Source organism: Phragmites australis, chromosome 2 (assembly GCF_958298935.1).
Source record: "Phragmites australis chromosome 2, lpPhrAust1.1, whole genome shotgun sequence".
Lineage (NCBI taxonomy): Eukaryota > Viridiplantae > Streptophyta > Magnoliopsida > Poales > Poaceae > Phragmites > Phragmites australis.
This window is the reverse complement of record NC_084922.1, coordinates 47,217,773-47,239,721: the sequence shown is the minus strand read 5'-3', so window position 1 is coordinate 47,239,721 and position 21,949 is coordinate 47,217,773. Positions and strand designations below refer to the sequence as shown.

At 43.6% G+C, this 21,949-nt stretch overlaps 1 protein-coding gene across 1 annotated transcript; it reads left to right on the top strand.

The window, feature by feature from the left end:
* Positions 1–2,111: 2,111 nt before the first annotated feature.
* Positions 2,112–19,065, top strand: LOC133908271 (protein neprosin-like). Its single transcript, XM_062350268.1, has 11 exons — positions 2,112–2,168; positions 2,746–3,315; positions 4,439–4,534; positions 5,083–5,091; positions 6,163–6,237; positions 6,986–7,072; positions 8,002–8,175; positions 8,490–8,642; positions 9,240–9,290; positions 9,419–9,565; positions 18,691–19,065. The coding sequence occupies exons 1-11, from the start codon at positions 2,112–2,114 to the stop codon at positions 19,063–19,065; spliced, it is 1,794 nt and encodes a 597-aa protein (XP_062206252.1).
* The last annotated feature ends 2,884 nt before the right edge of the window (positions 19,066–21,949 follow it).

The window sequence follows — 21,949 nt, the reverse complement described above, 5'->3', positions numbered from 1 at the left end:
CTGTCACAGAATTCATATCCATCAAGATTCATGGCATATGACTTTAATACTGGATAATGGTAATTTGTCACCTCCGAGGAGATGCAGTTTAAAAGCGACGCCTCTGAGGAGACGTATTCAATCCTAAGCATGCTAGATGTCAAGACGTTTTCCATCGTTAATATAGATAACAATAGGTAATCCTAGGGTGATATGTATTCTGGGTGAAGTTAGTTATGGCATGGCAAGTGTTGATAGGATTAACTACTACAACATTTGCAAAAGCGTAATACATAGCACATGCAGTAGTATTCCCAGTTTTAGTTGAGCATGTAGATTATCGGAAAACATAGGTTCAATATGATCAAGGAAAATAGGACTTGCCTTCTCCGGAGTTCTCCTCTTGATTTTGGTCAAAGTCAGGATCCTCCTCAGCCCGAATAATCCCAGCACAGATCTCGCAAAACAAATGTCCTTGTTCTTGCTCTTGCTCCTCTGTAATTCACAACTACTATCAATACGGCTAAACTAAAGAAAAACCGATCAACACCCATTGAAAAGCCAAACAAGTCTTAACAAACACCACGAGGTGACCAATGAGTAGATCTTGATTTTTGATGAATTTCGGCGAAAGAATCGCCGAAATCGGAGCCAGAACAGAGAAGTTACGGCTCTCAGAAGATTTAAATCTAGAAAATTTAGAAAGACACTATTCATGGTGGGGCCCACCGAACAGTGAAAGGGGCCCATATGAACAGTGACCAGGTGGGGCCCACTTGGGCTCCACCCGGGCCTGGATGGGCCGGGCCTGGATCTACAGCAATGGGCTCGCACAGTGCGGCCTACAGAGTATTTGGGCTGGCTGCTAAATGGGCTACTGGAGCTGGGCCGGCCTGCTGAGGCTTGGCCCGCTGGCGGTTGGCTGCTTGGGCCGAGCTAGCAGTGCACGGGCCGAGACGGCCGTTGGGCCGAGCCGAGGTCGGTCTGGCCAAGCCAGGCCACGGCCCGTTGGCCAGTTTGGCGTGCGCGCGTGCCTACGCGAGCGGACGGTGGAGAGGGAGAAGTTTGGCCGGCGGCGAGCAATCTTGCGGCGGTGCGCACCAGAGAGCTCGCCGGAAAAGTGTTCCGGCCAAAGCTTCACAACGACGAAGGCACGCCGGCCAACTTTGAGAACTGGCGGACTCGGCAGGGGGCACCTCGATGGCAGCCGGTGGCGGAAACGATGCCAGTTCATCGCCGAAGGGGGAACAAAGCGCGGAGAGAAACGGGCGGCACCTCCCCTGTACGGGAAAGGGGCCAACCTGCAAGAAAAAGAGGCATGGAGCCTCTTTAACACACGGCACGATGGCCGGTGACCACACTACTCATACGCACGCGCCAGCGGCGACCAGACGCGGTGGCGGAACCACAAACGCGTCGACGTGCGGCTATCAGCCAAATTGGCGCATGGGGTGGCCTACTTAGCTAGCCTAGGGACTCTAGGGAGGCTAGGGGGCTCACCAGTGAGGTCGGACGGTGGCAAGCGGCGGCTGCGGTCGGCGGTGGGGATGACGAATGACGGCGACTCGGGCTTCGCGCGAAGGCAGCTCCCGTCGAGCTTTCCGGGCCAACGGATGGTGGCACGCGGGCAGCGTCGGCTTAAGGTCCTCCTCGGCAGCTCGTCGGCGATGGCGTATGGTCGACGGCGAGCAGTGGCGAGGCGAGAAACGGGGCGGCGGTGGCGGATGTGGTGAAAGGGATAAGGAGGGAGCGCTGGCCTGCTATTTATAGCTGGGAGGGGAGGCGGCACTAAGGCGAGGGCGAGGGACATGCGAGCGGGCGCGGGTGTCCACCGCGGGTCGACGGCGAGCAGTGGAGTGCAGCGAGGCACGCGACACGGTGGCGGTGGCCTGTGGTCGGCCGACGCGCGGCAGGCTACCGCCAGCACGCGTACTGCGGCGCCAACGCAGTGGCCGGGGCAGGGGCAGAGAGAAGGGAGAGGCATGGGCTCGGGGCGGAGCTGTCCCGCGAAGAGCGGCGACCGGCGACGTGGCCTGCAGTGTTGGCGGGGAGAGAAGGGAGAGAGGAGAGGGAAGAGGGGCTTGCGGCGATGGTCGACGCGCGGCAGCGGGGTCGGCATCAGAGAAGGCGGCATGGCCAGAGGCGCCTTCGGCTGGGCGCGCGCGAAGCTGGGCCGTGAGACGGCCCAGGTGCGCGGGAGGGGAGGAGGGCGGCCGGGTGGGCCGCGGGCGCCGGCGTGGGCCGCACCCAAAAGAAAGAGGGAAAGATGCCGGTTTAGGCTGTGGAAAGAAAGAAAAGAGAACCGGCCCACTGAGAATTTGGAGGAGAAAAAGAAAGAGAGAAAAAGAGAAAGAGAATCAAACATATCTTTGGAATAATTCAATTTGGAACTTGACTTTGGATTAAGATCAACTTCAATTATTTATTTGGAGTTGATTTAATCTGGATCTCTGAGCTTGGAGATAATTTGATTTAAGCTGATCAGAGTCTAAGAGTAGGTTTGAATTGAGAGACATTCAATTCAAACCTCCACACAAAGAATCATAAAATCCAATAATGCATGACAGTCAACCTAATGCAGTGATCATGCTAGAATTTGCACTGGTAAACTTTGGAACAACTAGTCAACTCAATACCTCCAACATGTATGAAGGTGTATGCACTGGCATACATACACATCCCTGTACATGTACTAGCTTACTTAATTATCCTTAAAAAGTTTTAATTTGGAGCTAATTCTGTAATTATACAATATGCTAAACACAGGGTGTTACAATAGGTGTTTCCGTTCCATGGAAGTTGGGATTCCCTGACAACGCCGATTCATATAGAAGCCGAAGGAGAAACCAAGTTGAGCGCAATGCAACCGAACGTGAACAGATGAGAATGGAGATTATCGCTGAGGTCGAAGCAAGGATGAAACAACATATGGATATGCTTGTAGAAAGGATGGAACAACGGGTCAAGGAGCGAGTACGGGCAATGAGGCAGCCGGATGCAGCCACGACACTTGAATCTCCATCGGCTCGGCACCGGAGCAGCTGGGCATCTGCACCAGGCAACGATCCAGATAACATGCTCGATCAACAAGACTTCCCTATCGGCGGATTTGAGGGTAACACCCCCGATGATGACATTCCAAAAGAGGTCCCTGGCGAGAGATACCCCATCGACGACATAGAGGCGGCCACCAAGTGCAAGCTCGTACTGCCCACAATTGTTGGCGCCGATAACATCATTGAGGTTGGCACGGGCTTGGCGTTCCCATGTGGCGGGGATCAGACGATCCACGGATTACTGCTAGAGCTTGGTTACGCTAGGGTGTCAATGGACTTGGTACACAAGAATTGCACGTCCCTCCCAGTTCCTATTCCCCCAGAGAACGACGTCAGGACACTTGGGGAGGCCGTCCACTCCTTCATCCAGTGGCCGAAGAAGTTCATAACACTGGTTGCACCTCCACCGCCTCCGTGACCTCTGTCTCCAGTACGCGACAGCAGCGACTTCTCTTTTCGTGCTCCGCCAAAGGGCAAATCTTCTTCTGCACCACATGAACAACAACAAGTGTCCAGCAAAACTGGCCAACAGTCCATCAAAATGGCACCTCCCGGAAAGCGTAGAGCCAACAAATAGAAGGACAAGAGCAAGGAGGTAGAAGAAGAATATCTATTAAACACCTACGTGCCAGGCGAGTCATTAGTGAGCAAGAAAGCGTTAGAGCAATTAGGCTAGGTAAGTACGATTCTGCACGGCCTATACCTTAAGAGGTTCCATCAGGAGAAACATCTTTCTCCTTGTTTCAGCACCAAGTATCAGCGGCAACATTTCTTGCAACCAGCTGGACACTTCATCGTGACCTTCGATGATTTATTCCTCCTCTACCGTCTTGACAAGCTGGACGTCGGTCTATTGAGATGCTGAACACTGTAAGTGTTACTAATCGCGGTCTATGCTTAACGAACCGCCTAACTCATCGATATGTTCATTCATCTATATTACTCTTATGTGTAGACTTATGATTCAAGAAGCCAGGAGAGAGAATCCGAGAATTGGATTCCTTGACCCATAGGTCGTATGTGGGTCAACAATCACTTGGTCTCCGGGGGAGGTCGAGAAATACGTCATGGAGTCCATGGTCGCCCTCTGTGGATCGAAGAACCTAATTCTTCTACCATACAACTACAGAGACAATTGGATGCTAGTTTGTATCTTTACACACAATCAATATTGCATATACCTCGACTCGATGTACTATGACAAAGAGAGGTATTCAGATCTGACAGACTTGTTGACAAGGGCGTTCGCGAAGTATGTTTCGATAGACAGGATTATACGGAAAGATAAACCCTCGACGAGTCACCAACATAAGTTTTCAGTAATAATTCCTCCGTCGCAAATCAAGTTACCGTTATAATATGCATTCCATACAACTAAATGTACCGTGCACAAATTTCTGCAGTGTCACAGGCAGCCGCAGGGCACCAACCTCTGTGGGTTCTATGTTGCCCAGTATATGATGCAAATCGTTTGCTCTAGTCCACTAGTATATCCACCGGTTAGTGTAATTATAGTATATTAAAATGCATTTTTCATCGTTGTGTCTATTTTAAGTTTCTTCTACAGACATATAAATTTTCTACAAATAATCTTTCGAAGGACGCTTTCATGTATATTCAAAAAAGGCTCGTCAGTTTCATACTTGGGGAGATCATAAAGGAGATCGGTAAATTTCATGATCCCGAAAACTTTATTAGCCAAGGTTTGTAATCTCAATAGAAGCCCATTAGTTCAATATATTGAAAATGAAGCAAATGAATTCATTACTTTCTTTTAATTCACTGTGCTATAGCTAATTTGTTGATTTATATATTATCAGGCACGGGGTTCATGGAAGAATGAAGAATGAAGAGTGAAGAATGCTACGCAAATGTCGTGAAGCTATGTAATATTGACTTTGTGACTTTGTAATGTAGTGAGGCTTTCTAAATGTGTGACTATGTGATATATATGGATTACATTTAGTAATATATTGATTTTTTATTGTATTTTGTAATGTTGTTAAGCCTTTGTAATACTGTTGTGTTTTTGTTGTTGATTTGTCAGTTACATTCGGTAATGTATAGATTCTGTATTGTATAAATAAAAGTACATATGGTTTTAGGAATACAACCGTCTGTACAAATATTTTTTACAACGGCCTCTATTATATAGTACAGACGACTCCAAATTTTAACCGTCTGTATTGTTTAATATCACAGACGACTCAAAGTTTCGAGCCGTCTTTGATATTAAACAGTACATAAGGCTCATGACTACGAGCCGTCTGTACAAAAGATTTGTACAGACTCTTTTCCACAGACGGTTCAAAAAACCGTCCCGCACGGGGTTTCTGAACCGTCTGTAAAAATGGTTTTTGTAGTAGTGAGTGCTGGTTTTTAATATTAACCGATATTGATACTACTTATTGGTGCTTGTTTTTATCTGAATGAATAGTTAGTTGCCTGATTTTGCTACGAACCAGCACTGATACACTACCAGTGTCGATTTTGACTGAACCGACACTGATGAACCGGTACTTATGACTAGTTCTGTAGTAGTGGGGTGGGACCACAAAGTGTCATCTTTGTATAGGTACACAAAAATAATGTACAATATCCTTGGAGATATTGCATGACATAATTTATAATATCTTGGAGATATTGCATGAAATAATTCATAATATCTTGGAGCTGATGTAATATCTTGGAGATACTGCATGACATAATCTATAATATCATGGAGATATTGCATGAAATAATTCATAATATCTTGGAGCTGCTGTAATATCTTGGAGATACTGCATGACATAATTTATAATATCTTGGGGATATTGCATGAGATAATTCATACTATCTTGGAGACGTTGCTTACCTTGAATCAGTTGAATCTTTACCGCCACACATTAATTGATATTGCCCAAGGATATCTTGACATAGAACATATTGCCAAGTTAACTAAGAAGGCAATAATTATTTAATAAAAAATAAACCTATTATCGGGTTAGGATCAATCCTCCACGTAGCCTATAAAATGGTATGTCTTGATACAATAAAATGTGCAATAGAGTGGTCTACAATGAACCAAGAAATGTCAATTGGATCCTCTATTTTCATAGCATACCTTGTTCTTGTTTTTGGGTTGAAGGAAGTGAGATGTATACAACACATAGGAAAGCTGAATCAACAGAGCTCCAATGAACATGTCAACATGACAGTACAGGTATGAACAACATAATCGTTTGCTTATAGGGAAAATCGCTTCCATATCGCTGCAACTTTTGCCATTTCGCAAGAATATGTCACTCTCTGCTCCCATCAGCCCAAATACCACATAAAGAAAATGTAAGCATAGCCCATCGACCTCTACCTCTGAGTGATTTTACCTATTTGCCGAGCCTCATATGAGAAAGAGAAAGCATGCCATCACTATAGTCCTGGCGAAGCACCTTCACCATCATCGTCGTTTGGAGGTTTCTTGTCTACAATAACATCACGCTTTACTTCATGATTTTAATCATGCCTTGGTGAGGGAGTTATAGGTGCTGAGGAGACTCCATATTAGCCTTCACTAGCCATTACCCTCATCGACCTTAGTCAAGTACTGAAGTCCATGTTGTGGACACTGCCTTGGTGGGATTGATGAGCATGCAGTGTAGGAAAGAAGATGGGAGGAGTAAAATCACTCAGCCGGGCTTTGCAATTAGCGAGCTTTGCAATTTTTTGGGCTGTATCTATACCTCTATTCGCCGCGAACTTCTCGCGCTCCCAGCCGGGCCACGACAGTCAATTTTTATTTACCGTTTGATTGATGAATCGGTTGGCTGTCATTGGCACCCGAGCAGTTATAGATGCGAACTAAGGCTGGTATGCATGCAGAATCAGAAACAAAGCAATGACATTTTTCATTTCTTCTCTTTGTGAGATTATTGACTTCTATTGGCTAATAAGAAACATATTATTCAAAATAGACTGAGGAAGCTGATGTATTTGACTGCATCGATATAAATCTACAGCCAGCATTTGATCATCCACTGTTGAAGAATCACAAAATTCAGGTAAATTATAAACTTTGCAGAAAGGTTCAGTATGTCGGCTGATAGATAAACATTTTAAGCTTTAAATCCAAACATTTGTGGTAGCTAGAGTTGTATATTGACGCCCTCTAAGGGTCATATTGAACGATAGATCCCAATAAGCATTTGCTAAGAATATTATTATGAAATTTCAGGAACATTAATTTATTAAGTTCTGATTTGGGAACACACTTTTGTTATATTGTTTGGTACAAGTAGAGTTTAATTTAAGTTTTGCATGTTCTGTGAAAAACAATTAAGGCAAATGTGTTTTTATTTTTTGTAAATCTCTTTTTAGTTTTTTAAAAAAATTATTGTACTTATGTAGACATTATGAGGTAAACAAGCAAGATTTCATTGCTGATCAATTCAATTCAAAGTAGTTTGAGAAAAGTTTCGCTTTGCCAATACTTTATACCAAGACAGTCCCTTAGTCTCAAACTAGATATAAAAGAACCATAGGTTTATTCTGTTTTGAGTCAAAATCTTAGTGTGTATGCTTTTCCTTCTCCCTTTTTTCGACTTAAAATCTTAATGTGGACTTAGTGTGTATGCTTTTCCTTCTCCCTTTTTTCGACTTAAAATCTTAATGTGGGCATACTTTATGTTAAACTTAATTTTGGTGTTCTTGGAACTACCTATAAAAGCTGGGACAATTTTAGGATGTATACACGGGTGAAATTTGATCTTAGTGTCTCCGCATGTGATTGTAGGTATGTAATATTTTATTTCGGTAGATTAACATCGAGGACCTTTGCTCCTACTGTTCATTGTCTCAGGGAGCCATTTAAAATATATATACTACAATATTTGTCAAATCTCATAAAGCATAACTCGTTAAATATTACATTAATACCTAATGGAAACATAACTTTGTTTTTTTCATATACTAAATCTGGCTTATCAAACAGGTTAAACCAAGCTCTTTTCCATTAGGACCCAACATCAAGTCTGCACTTATCCCTAGCAAATTAGAGGCAGAGCTTTGTACCATTGAGTGCCCACCAGGAACAATCCCAATATTACGCAATGGCCAAGGGGCGGTTGGTATTATAACGTCTCTAAATGACGGCGAGGGTCAAGAGGTACGCCTTTGTTAACCTTTCAAGATTTAACTACGTGATGATAAAATGTGCGAGAGAATTATTGACGAAGGCAAAAAGATACACCCTTTCTGCGAGTAATGATATTTGTTCAGTTGAATTTGTAACAACATTTAACCATGTTGGCTCCCGTATTTACCTACTAACCAAAAAGAAGCTAGGAGATATATTTTGTTCGGTGACCCTATCAATCGATGCCAAAAAGAAATAAGAGAGTAAGTTTAGGAGTCGCAAGTACCCTAACCAACCCTCTTATTCTTTATGTGAATTGAGACGGAAAATATTCACTTGTGTAGGCTGCGGCAATTAGAACGAAGTATGACATATATGGAGCGCATGCTACAATAAATATTTATGAACCCATTGTGAACGGAGTGAATGGGGACCGTAGTGCAGCCTGGACGCAGATCAATAACGGGCTTAGCGAAGGGATTGGAGCTGGCTCTATTGTAAGTATTTCTAGTGTATCTTTGTAACTGTTTCAATTTACAATGATCAAGATTTGTTTAGTTTTTTTTATTATGATGTACAAAAAGAGACATATGTGAACATAAATTAATAGTACACATAAGGCATGCAACCAAAAAAAAACTTTTTGCATCACTGAAGTCATGTCCTATAACTGTTTGTGCTACTTAGCCTGTTTGGCAGAGCTCCCAGAGCAGTTTCCCGGTTGAAATTAGGGGAGCTCTGCTAAACAGCAGCTTTTAGCTTTTAGCTTCCTAAGTGAAATTCATATGAGTGATTATCTGAAATTAACTAAAAATTGGGGAGCTGAAAAAAGCAGCTTCTCCTAATTCACTTCCCGCAAAAAATTATTTCCTCCATATATTTTATTTTAGAGAATCACTTTCAACCACAGAATCACTTTCTCCAGAGAATCACTCCCCATGAAGAATTTGAATCAGGAATAGCTCTACCAAACAGGCCCTTGATCGGAACCAGATAAATAGTCAATGAATGCACCTATCCATCATATACTTATTTAAAAATAACAGCTATTCCATTATATTTTGTCCCATAGTTGTTCAACATAATTTTTGCAGGTATGGCCAAGTTTCAGCGGGGACAACTTTGCTAGATTTCACGTTTATTGGGTATGAACAGACAACTGACAACTTCTATTTCTTAATGACCACTGAAGCAAAATAACATATTAGATTCCTATGAAATTATCAAACTGAAAATCCTATAAATCCTTGTTGAGTTTTTTTTTTTTGGACAGGTAGACAGTGTGCTAAACAAGGAATGCTATGATCTCCGCTGTCCTGGTTTTGTGCAAGTTAGTCAGAGTGTTGGTCTTGGAGGAAGAATACAGCCGGTTTCGATTTACAATGGACAGCAGTATGTCATAAATGTTCTTCTATTCAAGGTAATGTACTCATGCTTAAAAGGCAATAGATACCACATGATTTTTAAGGAGAAAAAATGTCGATAGAAAATTCCTGCATTTTTTAATACAACAGAGAGTTTAGTCCCACCATGCAAGAGGTGTGTTTTTCCTTCTCTCGAACAAAACCTAGGCAATCACAAATTTGCAACATCATCCAATTAGTAACTCAAAAGACAGTGAAAAAATAAGTCTTCAAAACAAAGTAAGTTTTAGAATTGCGCAGTTTAGCAACATTTATTATTATTTTTCTTTCTCGGTTCTTTCATTGTTGTTTTAAAGGATTAAAACTAGAGATCTTAGGACAATTCAACAACTAGGTGATAATAATTTAGTAAATCTATAATATTCCCAATGGTATATATTAGTGTTATTTTTTTAATCGGAGAAAAGACCTCTGCTTCTATTGAAAGCAATTAATAGAATACAACTACCAGTTCAGATAGTAAACGAAAGAAAACTAGCAGCATAGTACAACGACCAAGCCAGACGTCCGACTGGACTACAGAGTTTGGATTGAAATTGTTGCACCAAAGCATCAACTGCTCAAGAGCCGGTTCAATCGTCTCCTTGTCACCCTCCTTGAGCAATATTTTCTAGCTCTGTAAGAATCAAAGACCTTTAAGAAGAGAATCAATTGGCCTTTTGAGAAAGTTCTTTCAATCGCCATCTTGTTTCAAACATTCCACACCACCCAGCAAAGCCCTGCAAAAAAGAAGTGACCCAGATTTGTAGGTTGGTTAAGTTTCTGAGACAACCAGCCATGGGTAAAGTCAAGGGTCCAAGGTTGTTCAGACCAGCCAAACCATTCCTTAATCACACTCCATGTGAAGTTAGCAAGAACACATTGAAAGAAATGTGATCAACATTTTCTTTTCTACCGCATAGGCAACAGTCTTCGCTACCCTTCCAACCTCGCCTTTTTAACGTTAATGTTGTTTGGAGACGATCATTAAACATCTGCTAGAGAAAAATTTTAATCTTTTGTGGCACCTTGCATTTCCAAATTCCCATACTGATTTTGCTTTTAACCCTCCATCCAGCATGAAGCGGTATAAGGATTTTGTGGTAAAGTTTATGAACGTCTCTAGAGCCTAGTGTACTTCATCATCAAGGTCATCCAAAACGATGGAGTTCATCAAAGACTTCAACTCCTCATATGTCCCAAGCTCCGGAAGAGTCAGCTCTCTTCTGAAGTCGATGATGAAGGTGTCGCCCTCAAAGCAATCCGACACCTTGGCAGTAGCTTCCAAGGTCATATTGTACAGCTCAGGGAATTGGATCTTGAGGGGGGTATCATGAAACCAGATGTCAGTCCAAAACCTGACCCTTTCCCCATTATGTACCTTATAGATAGCCCCCCTCCCCCATCGGAAGAGGTGTTTGACTCTGTCCAACCCTTGCCAGAATGGAGAGGATCATTTCCTTTTAGAGGAAAAGAAATCCCCATCACTCATGTATTTTGCTCTAAGCAGTGTGCACCAAAGCTCATCTCCCTCCTTTAAAATCCTCCAAATCCGTTTCACCATTAGGCATTGGTTCATAATCTGAGTATTGATGATACCTAGACCTCCTTGATCTTTGGGTCTGCAGGTCCCACTTTATCGTATGATATCTGAAATTATCTTGAGCCCCTCTCCAGAAAAATTAGCTCTAATAGAGTCCATCCTCTCATGAGTACCAGTGTGAAGAAGGTAGAAACCCATTATGTACATAGGGAGACTGCTCAAGCAGGTGTTTGTAAGGATGAGCCTTCCCCCTGAAGACATATTCTTACCTTTCCAGGGATCTAATCTTTTCATAAACTTCTACACCAAGGGGGCAAAAGCAACCAGACTAATTCACTGATCATCAATTGGGATCCCCAGATATTTGATTGGCAAGATCCCTAACTTGCAATTGAGCATGTTGGCGCATTTCTCTTTTGTAGCTTGGCGACCCCAAAGACATAAGCATCACTTTTGTGGAAATTGATTTCGAGACCTGACATCCATTTAAAACAATATAAGATAATCTTCAGGTTTAAAATGCTAGTCTCCAAACAATCAGACATAATCATGGTGTCATCGGTATATTGCACGTGTGTGATCCCCCTTGGGAGTAGATGCTCCATCAGACCTGAGATGAGGCCTCTATCCCTGGCTTTGTTATCATGGCACCCAAAACCTCCGCCACCAGATTGAAGAGAGTTGGAGATAGGGGATCCCTCTATCTTAGACCTTGATAAGTTCTGAAGTACGAGCCCATTTGTCCATTTACATTTATGCAGACCTGACCACCTTGAACAGTTTACATGTTCCAATTTATCCACTTATCAGAGAAGCCTTTAGCAGCCATAGCCTCCTTGAGGAAGTCCCATCTAACCTTGTCATAGGCTTTCTCAAAGTCAATCTTCAGGAGGAGCCCCTGCTGCTTAGCTTGTCTAAGCTCGTGGATAGTTTCATGAACGATAACAACCTCTTCTAAAATATTTCTCCCTTTGATAAAGGTTGATTGGAATTCATCAATTACTCTGTCATCCACCGAGCTCACCCTGTCTGTCATCATTTTTGTAAAGGCCTTGTAATCCACATTAAGGAGACATATGGGTCTATATTGTTTAATGTTGTTTGCCACATTTGTTTTTGGAATCAAAGTAATAACAACCCCATAATTGAGTCATTTCATGTCCAAATTGCCACATTATTGAAGTCTTTTAGCATGGCATACATTTCACCCTTGATAGTATTCCAAAACTTCTAAAAGAAGGCGACATTAAAGCCATTAGACCCAGGAGCAGAGTCAGTTTTCATGGATTAAACTTCTCTCTCTAGGTCTTCACTCCCAAAAGGGTGCTCCAGGGACTCCTTGTCCTAGGGCGAAACTTGTTCATACTGTTGCCAGAAGTTTTGCTTCAAGTGCATGACTTTGTCAGGTTGGGAGCCAAATAACTGTTTATAGAAAGTAATTATATGCTCCATAATGTTATTATGCCCCTTCACCACACCTGTTTCAGTCTCCAACTGTCTTATTTGATTCTTCCTCTTTCTCTCATTGGCACAAAGATAGAAGAATCTGATATTGTAGTTGTCGGAGGATGAACTCCTGTCGCAGGGATCCCGAGAGACCCCTTTTTAAAGATTCGGCCGGGGGGATGATCCTGAATGAGCTTGTCTGGGAAATAGATGGGAGCGGAAATAAATGCAGTGGCTGGTGGTGGGAGATGATCGTCCTAGTGCAAGAAAGATGGGTGCATCGGGTTTTAGACAGGTTCGGGCCGCACGGAGGCGTAACACCCTACTCCTGTGTGAATGCTATACCTTTCCTTGAAGGAAATTCTTCAAGGATGTATCTGGTTACAGGGGTGAGCTATCTACAGAGAGCTTGAGACTCTCATGTTCTAGCTTGGCTCGAGCTCGTTTGTGATGTTCTTCGTCTTTTGATCTGAGCTTCGGGGTCTTTTTTTTTTTTTTTGAGGGCTTGCGAATCTGAGGCGGAATTCTTCAAGGATGAGTCGTGAGTCGTGTGTTGTCAGTTGTCTGTCTTCTTTATGTATTCTCTATCCTTTCCTTTTATAGGCGCGCCGACCTCGACTTATCCTAAATGGGAAAGAGGGGGCCCACGTGCCAAGGTGCCACGGAGAAAGGCGTCATCATTCCGTCTTGGCGAAGTGACAGGGGCGGTGGAAAATTGCGGCGTGCATCCGACCACCCGCCACTGTGAAGGTCCTCCGGCGCCATCAAGAGGGCCCACCGGGCAGCCGCAGAGGTGCCCAGTGCGCCCACCCTGTCTTGTCCTTCTGCCGGGGCAGGGTGGCAGGCGGAGCGCTTCGATTCTGGCAACATTATAACGAGTCACCTGGGTGAAACGGGACAGGACCCGTGCATTTAATGGACCCATGCCCCCCTGCCAGAGCATGGCAGGGTCTGACACTAGGGCGTGGGCAGCTGAGAATGTCAGGATGTCAGGCCACGCGTGCCTATTAAATGCGGCATTCGTGTCTTTGACCGGCTGACACCCCGGCGAGGGGACCCCTTGGGTCGTCGAACGATCTTGCGCGAACCTTCGGGGAAACGAGTCCTCGGGGGCTGCCACGTGCAGCCCCGAGCACTCTCTCCCGAGCACTCCGGTGCTCAGATGGCTGGCCCGGTCTCGGGACTCAGGGACCTCTGGTTCCTGATACACCGACAGTAGTCACCGTGCAGAATCCAATCCTATCCACCTCTCCTTTGCCAGTACAGCTCCTCCATGACTATAAGTTTCTCCAATTTCTGATCTATTTGGTATCTGTTTTTTCATTCCTCCGGGTCTAGGCCTTGGTTATCAACTTTGGCGTCCAGACCCTCCAGGACCTGGGTGAGGAGCTTTTTTGTGCTCTATTCTCGCCATGGGTTTGCATGCCCCAGTCACTGAAGAATTTTCTGCTTCTAACTAGGCAATCGTGCCAACAATCTAAGGAATATATTATCTCTAGCATTCTTTCTTTAAAGAAAACCCATTTCCCTTCAAACAGCTCCTTAATTTCAGACTGGAGCAACCATTGCTTCTCAAAGAAGAAATGTTCGAGGGCCCTCTCCTTGAGTTCCCCTGAGTCAAAAAAGATGGGATGATGGTCAAACCCAATTCTAGGGCTACTCCATGCATTACTTAGGGGGAACCTTTCCTCCCAATCAGTAGATACCAGGATTCTGTCCAAGTTAGCCATCACTGGGTTGGCTTGCTTGTTGGTCCAAGTAAATTGGCCTCCAACTCTGTGGATCTCCCTTAGTTGGCAGTTACTAATAAAGGTGTTAAACATATCCATCAATTGGTAGTTCACATTATCATTGTTTTTGTCCGCAACACACCTTATCAAGTTGTAGTCACTCCCCATAATGATGGGTAAGGGCTCATCTTCGCAGTAGGAATTTAGTTCCTCCCGGAAATGGGCAGACCAGTTATGGTCCACCGGCCCATAGACAATGACAAGGTTCCATTTGAAGTTAGAATCTTTGTTCCTCACCACTAGTTTAATTGAATAGTTCCCAATGTGACAGTCTTCCATGAGGATACCTCGTGAGTGTCCCTTTGTAGGCAACCATTGCCAAAGAAAAGAACAACGTCCAGAGAGTTCAGCTAATTCCTTACTAGAGAAGTCACTTTTGATAGTTTCTAGTATCCCCACCGCATCCAGATTTTCCTGGATAATGTAATCCCTAACTTGTTTTCTTCTGGAAGGTTTGCCTAGCCCTCTAGCATTCTAGAATAATATCCTCATTTTCTATTTGTATTTAATAGGCTTAGGGGCCTATTTACCCCCTTTGAACTGTTTTATCTCTTACTGCCTTGAAATCTCTGGCAATATTATCAATTATCTCCATGGATTCATTTGGGTGTCTCTCTCACCATGAGAGGAAACCTTCCCACCTAGCTTGGCTAAATACTCCTTGTAGTTAGCCTCCGCTATGGCTGCTCTTGCTATTTCTTCTGATTTAAAAGCTAAAATTAAATTATGTGGATTGTCTACTTCTAAGTCAAGTTTGTTAATGATCTCAGCGACATATCAAGAGCGTTATTCAAGATAGTAAAGGGATTAGTAGATGGGTTACCTTTCTTTTCCAGGTTCTTGACCTTTAGCCTATTGACAGCCTTCTCTTGAATGGGTACTCCATCCCTAAGGACTCGCTTGTTGAATCTAGTGGCCCCACCAGGTTGTTTACCACCCCTGGCTCTTCTTTTGTCTACCCCCCTGGGAATGGACCACCCTGATTCTTCTTCTTTATCTGAACCCGAAGACATCACTCGGTCCATACCCTTGTCACATTTGTCCAGAAGTGCCCCCTCCATGGAGGCATCTTCAGTGGGCACCACCCTAGTGCAGAGTGTTAGGTCTTGATTAGTATTGCTAGCAAGGATCTTCTCTCCAGAGCTATTAGTAGGACTGGTCACTTCTCCTTGGGTAATCAGAGCTAGCCATTTGTTGGCCTCCATACAGTAATCACCCTCAACACTATGAATAGTATATGTCCATGAGGGATCTCCAACTCCCCCTCCTCTCTCCCTTGGTGGGTTTTCATTTCACTTTGTTTCAGCTAAGGCAGAATTATAGCGCCCTCAAGCTTCTCTTTATCAGAGTATGATCTATTAGGATATTGCTCAGGAACAGGACCCATGTTGTTATGAACCATGAGATCATAACAAAGATCTGTAGACTGATCTTCATGCCCCTTAATGCAAAGCAACTGTTGAGCAACAGCTTGATTACTGGTTTCTTCTAGGAGAGAGTTCAAACTGCTCTCCCCCCCCCCCCCCATCTATGCAGCTTGGGGCTCTTTGATAGACGAACCTATTCTTTGCTCATCCCCAACTGTAGCATATTTTGCCCACGGGACAACACACCCCACCATGGAGTCAAACCTCGCCAGTGGCATGGCTAGCATAGCCTCCTACTTCTCGTTTTCTCCTTTGGTTTGTGCTCTTTTTGTTTGACATATTTTTTGGGTGTTTCGTTCAGCCTAGCTTCAGTACCCTCCCAAAAGGACTCATCAAATTCACTTTCGTCGTCCTCGAATTCATCATCTTTGGGTTCATCTGGTTTAGGTCCCTCCTTGAGTCCCTTACCGAATAGCCCTTCAGTCACAAATCTAATATCATGGTCTTCCCCTATCAAAGTGAATTCTAACAAAATGTCAGATCTTATAAGGGTCCAAGCAATTAACTTTAACTCTAACCGGGTCGTCCCTAATTAGACTTAATTCATCAACAACCAGTGGTTCGGCCACTATGGATGTGATCTCCTTGATCACATCTTCTTCCTTGACATAGGAGGGAATTCCATGTATCTTTATCCACACTGTTTACAAAAAGTTCACAACAGCAAGATCCCTATCATACTTTGAGAATTTAATCTTTAGAGATCTTAGCTCAACCGAGTTTATCCTTGCCAATGTGTCTAAAGCCTCTTTACTAGGGAAGACAACCACATAATCATTTGTATCCAGTTTCCTAACATTCCACTCCCACTTGGAGTCAATCACAAATTCCAGTTCCTCTTCCAATTTGTTCACCGAGGCTTCACCTTGAAGCACCATGATCAAACAAGAATTGTGGATAATGTGTTTCTTATAATTTCCTATTTTTATAGCGTAGAAACCTTGATCAACCCTGAAGCCATACATTTTGATTTTCCTATTGTTAATCATACAGTCGACAGCCATATGTCCAGGTTTTTTGCATTTATAGCAGACCAGTTCATTGGTGCAATGAATTTGATGGTGCCCAACAGATTGACAACGAAAGCATACCATCTCTTCTTCATGAATGATGGTTTGGTTGATTTACCTTTGGAATCCGACCGAGAGGATTCAGTCTTAGGGTTGTCATGCATACAGGAGCTCCAACCCTCCCTCGGAGCCCCAGGACCCTCCTGACGGTGAGCATATGGTCCTCGGTTTTGTTGGTTGGCTCCCTAACCACCTATTCTAGGTGGACCCTTGGCACGACCACCTTGGCCCAGTATTCTGCTCTCGTGGCCCCCTTGTCCACAGCCACTGCCATGGCCAAATTGTCCCCCACCACGGCCCCTTGGGTGTTAGGGCCGCCTCCATGACCTCCTTGGCCTGCACGATCCCAACCTTGGGATGTGTTCTGGTAATGACCCCCTTGGCCATCAGTTCCGAGAGATGGCGGGTGTGGGAAGCGATCTCTAGGGGGATTCAAACCTCGTTGAATCTTGTTCCATAGATCTTGCTCATGCTGAAATCTGGCTCCAGCAAGTCATCCTCCTCCATCCAATCATCCTCTTTCCCTCGCTTCTCTCCATGGCGATCCTACTGGCCAAAGCTTGGCTTCCGATTCATGACGCCTTGCCACACTGCTTGCACAAAGGACTTCTCAAGAGGTGGTGGCTCACTAATCCTCCTCACTTGCCTAGCACGCAGACCGAATCTCTGAATCTCCACCGTCGACGCTAGGAACCCTAACCCAAGCATCGCACATTGTTTTGATACCCATAGCCACGGTTCCGGCATCGAACAGGATGAGTGGTTAAAGATCTCCTTGAGTGAGAGGCCTGAGCCCCTCAGGTCCTTCCTATTGGGCTTGGATATGGACCCTTTGTTTGGGAGGTTAGGACTGCATCCAGGGCCAGCCTAGTCCATGTCCAGTGAACTGGATGACCGGACCAAATTCGAATCTTCTGGCGGTTTCCTCCCCCAGCTCCTCTTTGGTGGCCTTGTCGCCAGAGTTGGGGACGATGGTGGCTCCTTCCCCTCCATCTCCCCGTCGTTAGCTTCGATATTGTCCTCCTTGGACTTTAGCGCGAACAGAGATTGATGGATTTCAGTCGCCAGAGCTTTCCTTTCCTCATCGATCAACCAATTCAATTTTGGTGGTGGAGATCTTAGTTGACGGAGGGATCTAAGGATTTCTTGCTCCGCTATGCTCAGGTTTCGCCCTTGCGAAGTATGAGACGCAAACTTCGATGGAGTCGAAGCTCCCCATCCCCCATGGCTAGCCGGAGCAGTGGTTGTGGATGATGTGCATCGTGGACATTGGCCATCCTACCTCCGCCACTCTCCCTGAAGATCATCGATCTGCCCCACCCCTGGGGAGATCTGGTCTCTGCCTGAAACCTCGCTCGGTTTGGCTCTCGAATCTAGGCAGCATCGGAGGGCAGCCGCAGGACATGACGCGCAAGCGCTTTTGCTCATCTCCCCTGCTCTAGATACTGGTCGACACTGGGAATGGCTCAGCGTGGCCATTGAAATCCTCCGTTGTTGTTCACCGATCGCCGAAGAGGCTACTGCAAACAAACGGGCCAACCAATGCGCGACATGCCCCGCGCGAACGGAATCCAGTTGGTCTCCACCATCGTGTCCTATATATTAGTGTTATTAGTTAGTGAGGTGACAGTGATTAGGAACAACCGTTGTGGTATTAATTGATTTTGGATGGATATGTGATATTTTTATACTGAGTTTAGGATATATAAATAAATCAACATGTGCTTTTAAATTGGTCTGTATAGCCACTCAATATACGAGCATGTTTGTTCATAATATGCATTAAACTAATGACTATGATCCTTAATAGAAAAACTAACGGCTATGTATATTCCATATAATACTTATCATGCAATTTGGTTTCAGGATCCGAAGACTAAAAATTGGTGGTTATCATATGGTGAAAACAAAACTCCAATTGGATATTGGCCAAGTTCACTTTTTACTTCCATGACGGACAAAGCTGACCATTCATTTGTTGGTGGATTTGTTCGTGGCCCAACTGTTAAATCAAACCCACCACAAATGGGAAGTGGGCATTTTGCTTCAGAAGGGTTCAAAAGGGCTGCATTTGTGGAGAACGTTCAAATCGTAGATGAAAACAACAATCTTGTCACACCAGAGCCGTGGTCAAAATCTATTCCTGGAACTACCAGAGAGAAGTGCTATAGCATGGATGATTTTGGAAAAAATGATGGTGGCATGCACGTATACTATGGTGGACCTGGTGGTTGTACTTAAAAAACTATTGCTCCTAGCTATAATAAACTTGTTGCTCATTGCATTTTGCCATCTTCATCGCGGTTCTGCTCGTGCCTACACCGGTTCCTAATGCCCTCGTCCACATTCCAATATGTTATTTTCCTCATAAAATGCTTCCGTGATATGCTAAATAGGTATAAACTGTGAACATGATCTCATTATTAGGGCCCATATGAAGCATTCAATGTTTAATAATGAAACTGCATCGCGCAAGTATTCAACATGTAATAAAACTATTTACATGTTTTACATAATTGAAACTAGCTACTAAATGATATCAAACACCCTATTCTTGGCTTTAGAGAGCAACACTATCTCAAGGTCTTCCCTGAGTATTATTACATCAAAATTAGTGTTACCCTCACGCAATGCTACAAGAATATCTATAATTGTAATGTATGAATAATTTGAACTTGATATAAAAAAGAAGAGAGAAAAGGAGATCAAATCTTACATGCAGATGGAGTGAGAGAATATGTGATATTGTCTTCGCTTAGGGTAGCAAGAAGAAAGATATATGATTGTGCTTAGTTGAGGGTGGGGAGATATGGGAAAAGAAAGATGTGTGTGGGGCATTGAGAGAGAAAAAGTCACCTCCTTTTAATTATTTGACTGGAATTTTGGATACATTTTGACATTTCTTAGTTAGAGAACCTAAACCATCAGATGGCCATCTATTTTGACATGTTTTTTAATGATGTGGCATTATTTTATTTGTTGTTTTGGGCTCAGCTTTATTGTTAGATAAAGGTTCATCCCCTCTAATTCACTCCCGTCGATCCTAGGAACTTCTAGTTCAGGCTCTATTGGAAAAGGGTCCTGACTCTTGAGGGACCCGAACCACAACACCTGCATAGTGCATACTCATCTAAAGAATGCGATGAAAACCAATATCATTCCTCAACCTCTTTTGCACTAAAAGAGCAGTTGAACTGATCATTTAGAGATCTAATTTTCTCTTATTACAAACTCTTTAGATCTAGGCAAACTTTTTTTTCTTACTACATATCCACCATCTTGCAACATTCTTGTAGTAATTACCTATAGCTTAAATTATTTGTCAATCAAATCGAGATAAGTGGGTTGGTGAGCTATACGCTCCTATGTATTATGATGGCATACTATTGGACCCAGAAAGAAGAAAAAAACTAAGAAAGACGTTTCCTGCGCTCTGGGCTAACTATGTTCACTTTTTTTTACTTCCATGAAGGAAAAAGCTAACTATTAAATCATACCCACCACAAATGGGAAGTGGGAATTTTGCTTCAGAAGGATCCAAAAGGGCTGAATTTGTGGAGGACATTCAAATCATAGATGAAAACAACAATCTTGTGACACCAGAGCTGTGGTCAAAATCTATTCCTGGTACTACCAGAGAAAAGTGCTATAGCATGTGAAAGGATTGAATGGTCCAAGAGGGGGGGTGAATTGGGCAATTAAAACTTATACCAAAAACTAGAACAAATAGCAACCTTAGCATAGATGAAAAGAAATACGACAACACGAACAAGCTAGGAGAAGGCAACTAAACAAGCAAGCAAAGATACTAAGAAGATGTAGAATTGAAAACTTGCAAGAATGTAAATGCTCAAATTAAATTATGGAATAGTAAAAAAATAGACAAGAGAACATCGGATTTTTTCTGGAGGTATCGAGGAGTTAGCACTTCCCCTAATCCTTATTGGAGCATCCACCAAGGATATTGCTCCTCCTTGAGTCACCAAGACTCAAGTGCTCCCTCATGATTACCACTTCTTCATCTTTAAATTGGAGGGTATCAAATCAAGTATATAATTCTTCTCGATGCTCCCATAAGAACTCCAAGAGCTTACCGAGACACCACCAATCACCAAAGACCAGCCAGGTGCTGCCAACTACCAAGATTAACAAGTCAATAGTTTCACTTGACCAAGATCAAGCCTAGACTACAGCTAGATGCACACTTACTACTCTCCAAGCACTAATGATATCCTTAATCTTCAATTAGGGATATAAAAATCAACTCAAGTGCTCTCTCTTGCTTCTTGATGACACACACAATGTATGAACTCCTCTGAGACGCAAGAGAGAGAAATGAAACCAACTGGAGGGGTATTTATAGGCTAGCGATCCAAATTATAGCCGTTTCCTAACCACCCACTTTTTCTATTAACACCGGATGATCTGGTGAGTATCTCCTTACTCACACCGGACAATCTTATGAGTACAAACTTCCATTTCCACTGTGTCAGCTGTCATTAGCCGTTACTGCTGAGAAATAGTCCAATGACATCATCTACTGAACACCGATCTAACACCGGACCAACCTGTTCATACAAACTAGCTAAATTTGCCCGTTGCAATCCTCTCTGGAAAATATGCTCAGGTGATGATTTCATTGCTATTTTCGGACTATCCGGTGGGTTAAACTTCTTTTGCCCTCAAAATCTTCTCTGGTAGAAAAGCTCCGATGTGCATATGTGTCTATCACCGGACTATCCGATGAGTAGAACTCCTTCAATCCAACCGAAACAACCCTCTCCGGAAATATTACTCCGATGATCCATTCTTGCCTTCACCAGACCATCCGGTGAGTGAAGTTCGTTCTACCACAAGAAACTATTCTTTGCAAGAACTGGTCCAGTGTAAACACCACCTTCACCGAACCATCCGGTGAACCGAGCTTTAGAATTCTTGCCTTTGAATTACCTCTAGAATAAATGGTCTGGTGCAGTCATCATTGCATCATCGGATAATCCGGTGAGTTGAACTTCAATTTTTCCTGTCAATCCCCCTTCTGTTGAAAATAGACCGGTGCTCTCACCACACTTTCACCGGATTATCCGGTGTAACACTTCTAACAATTTTGCACATGTGTCACCCA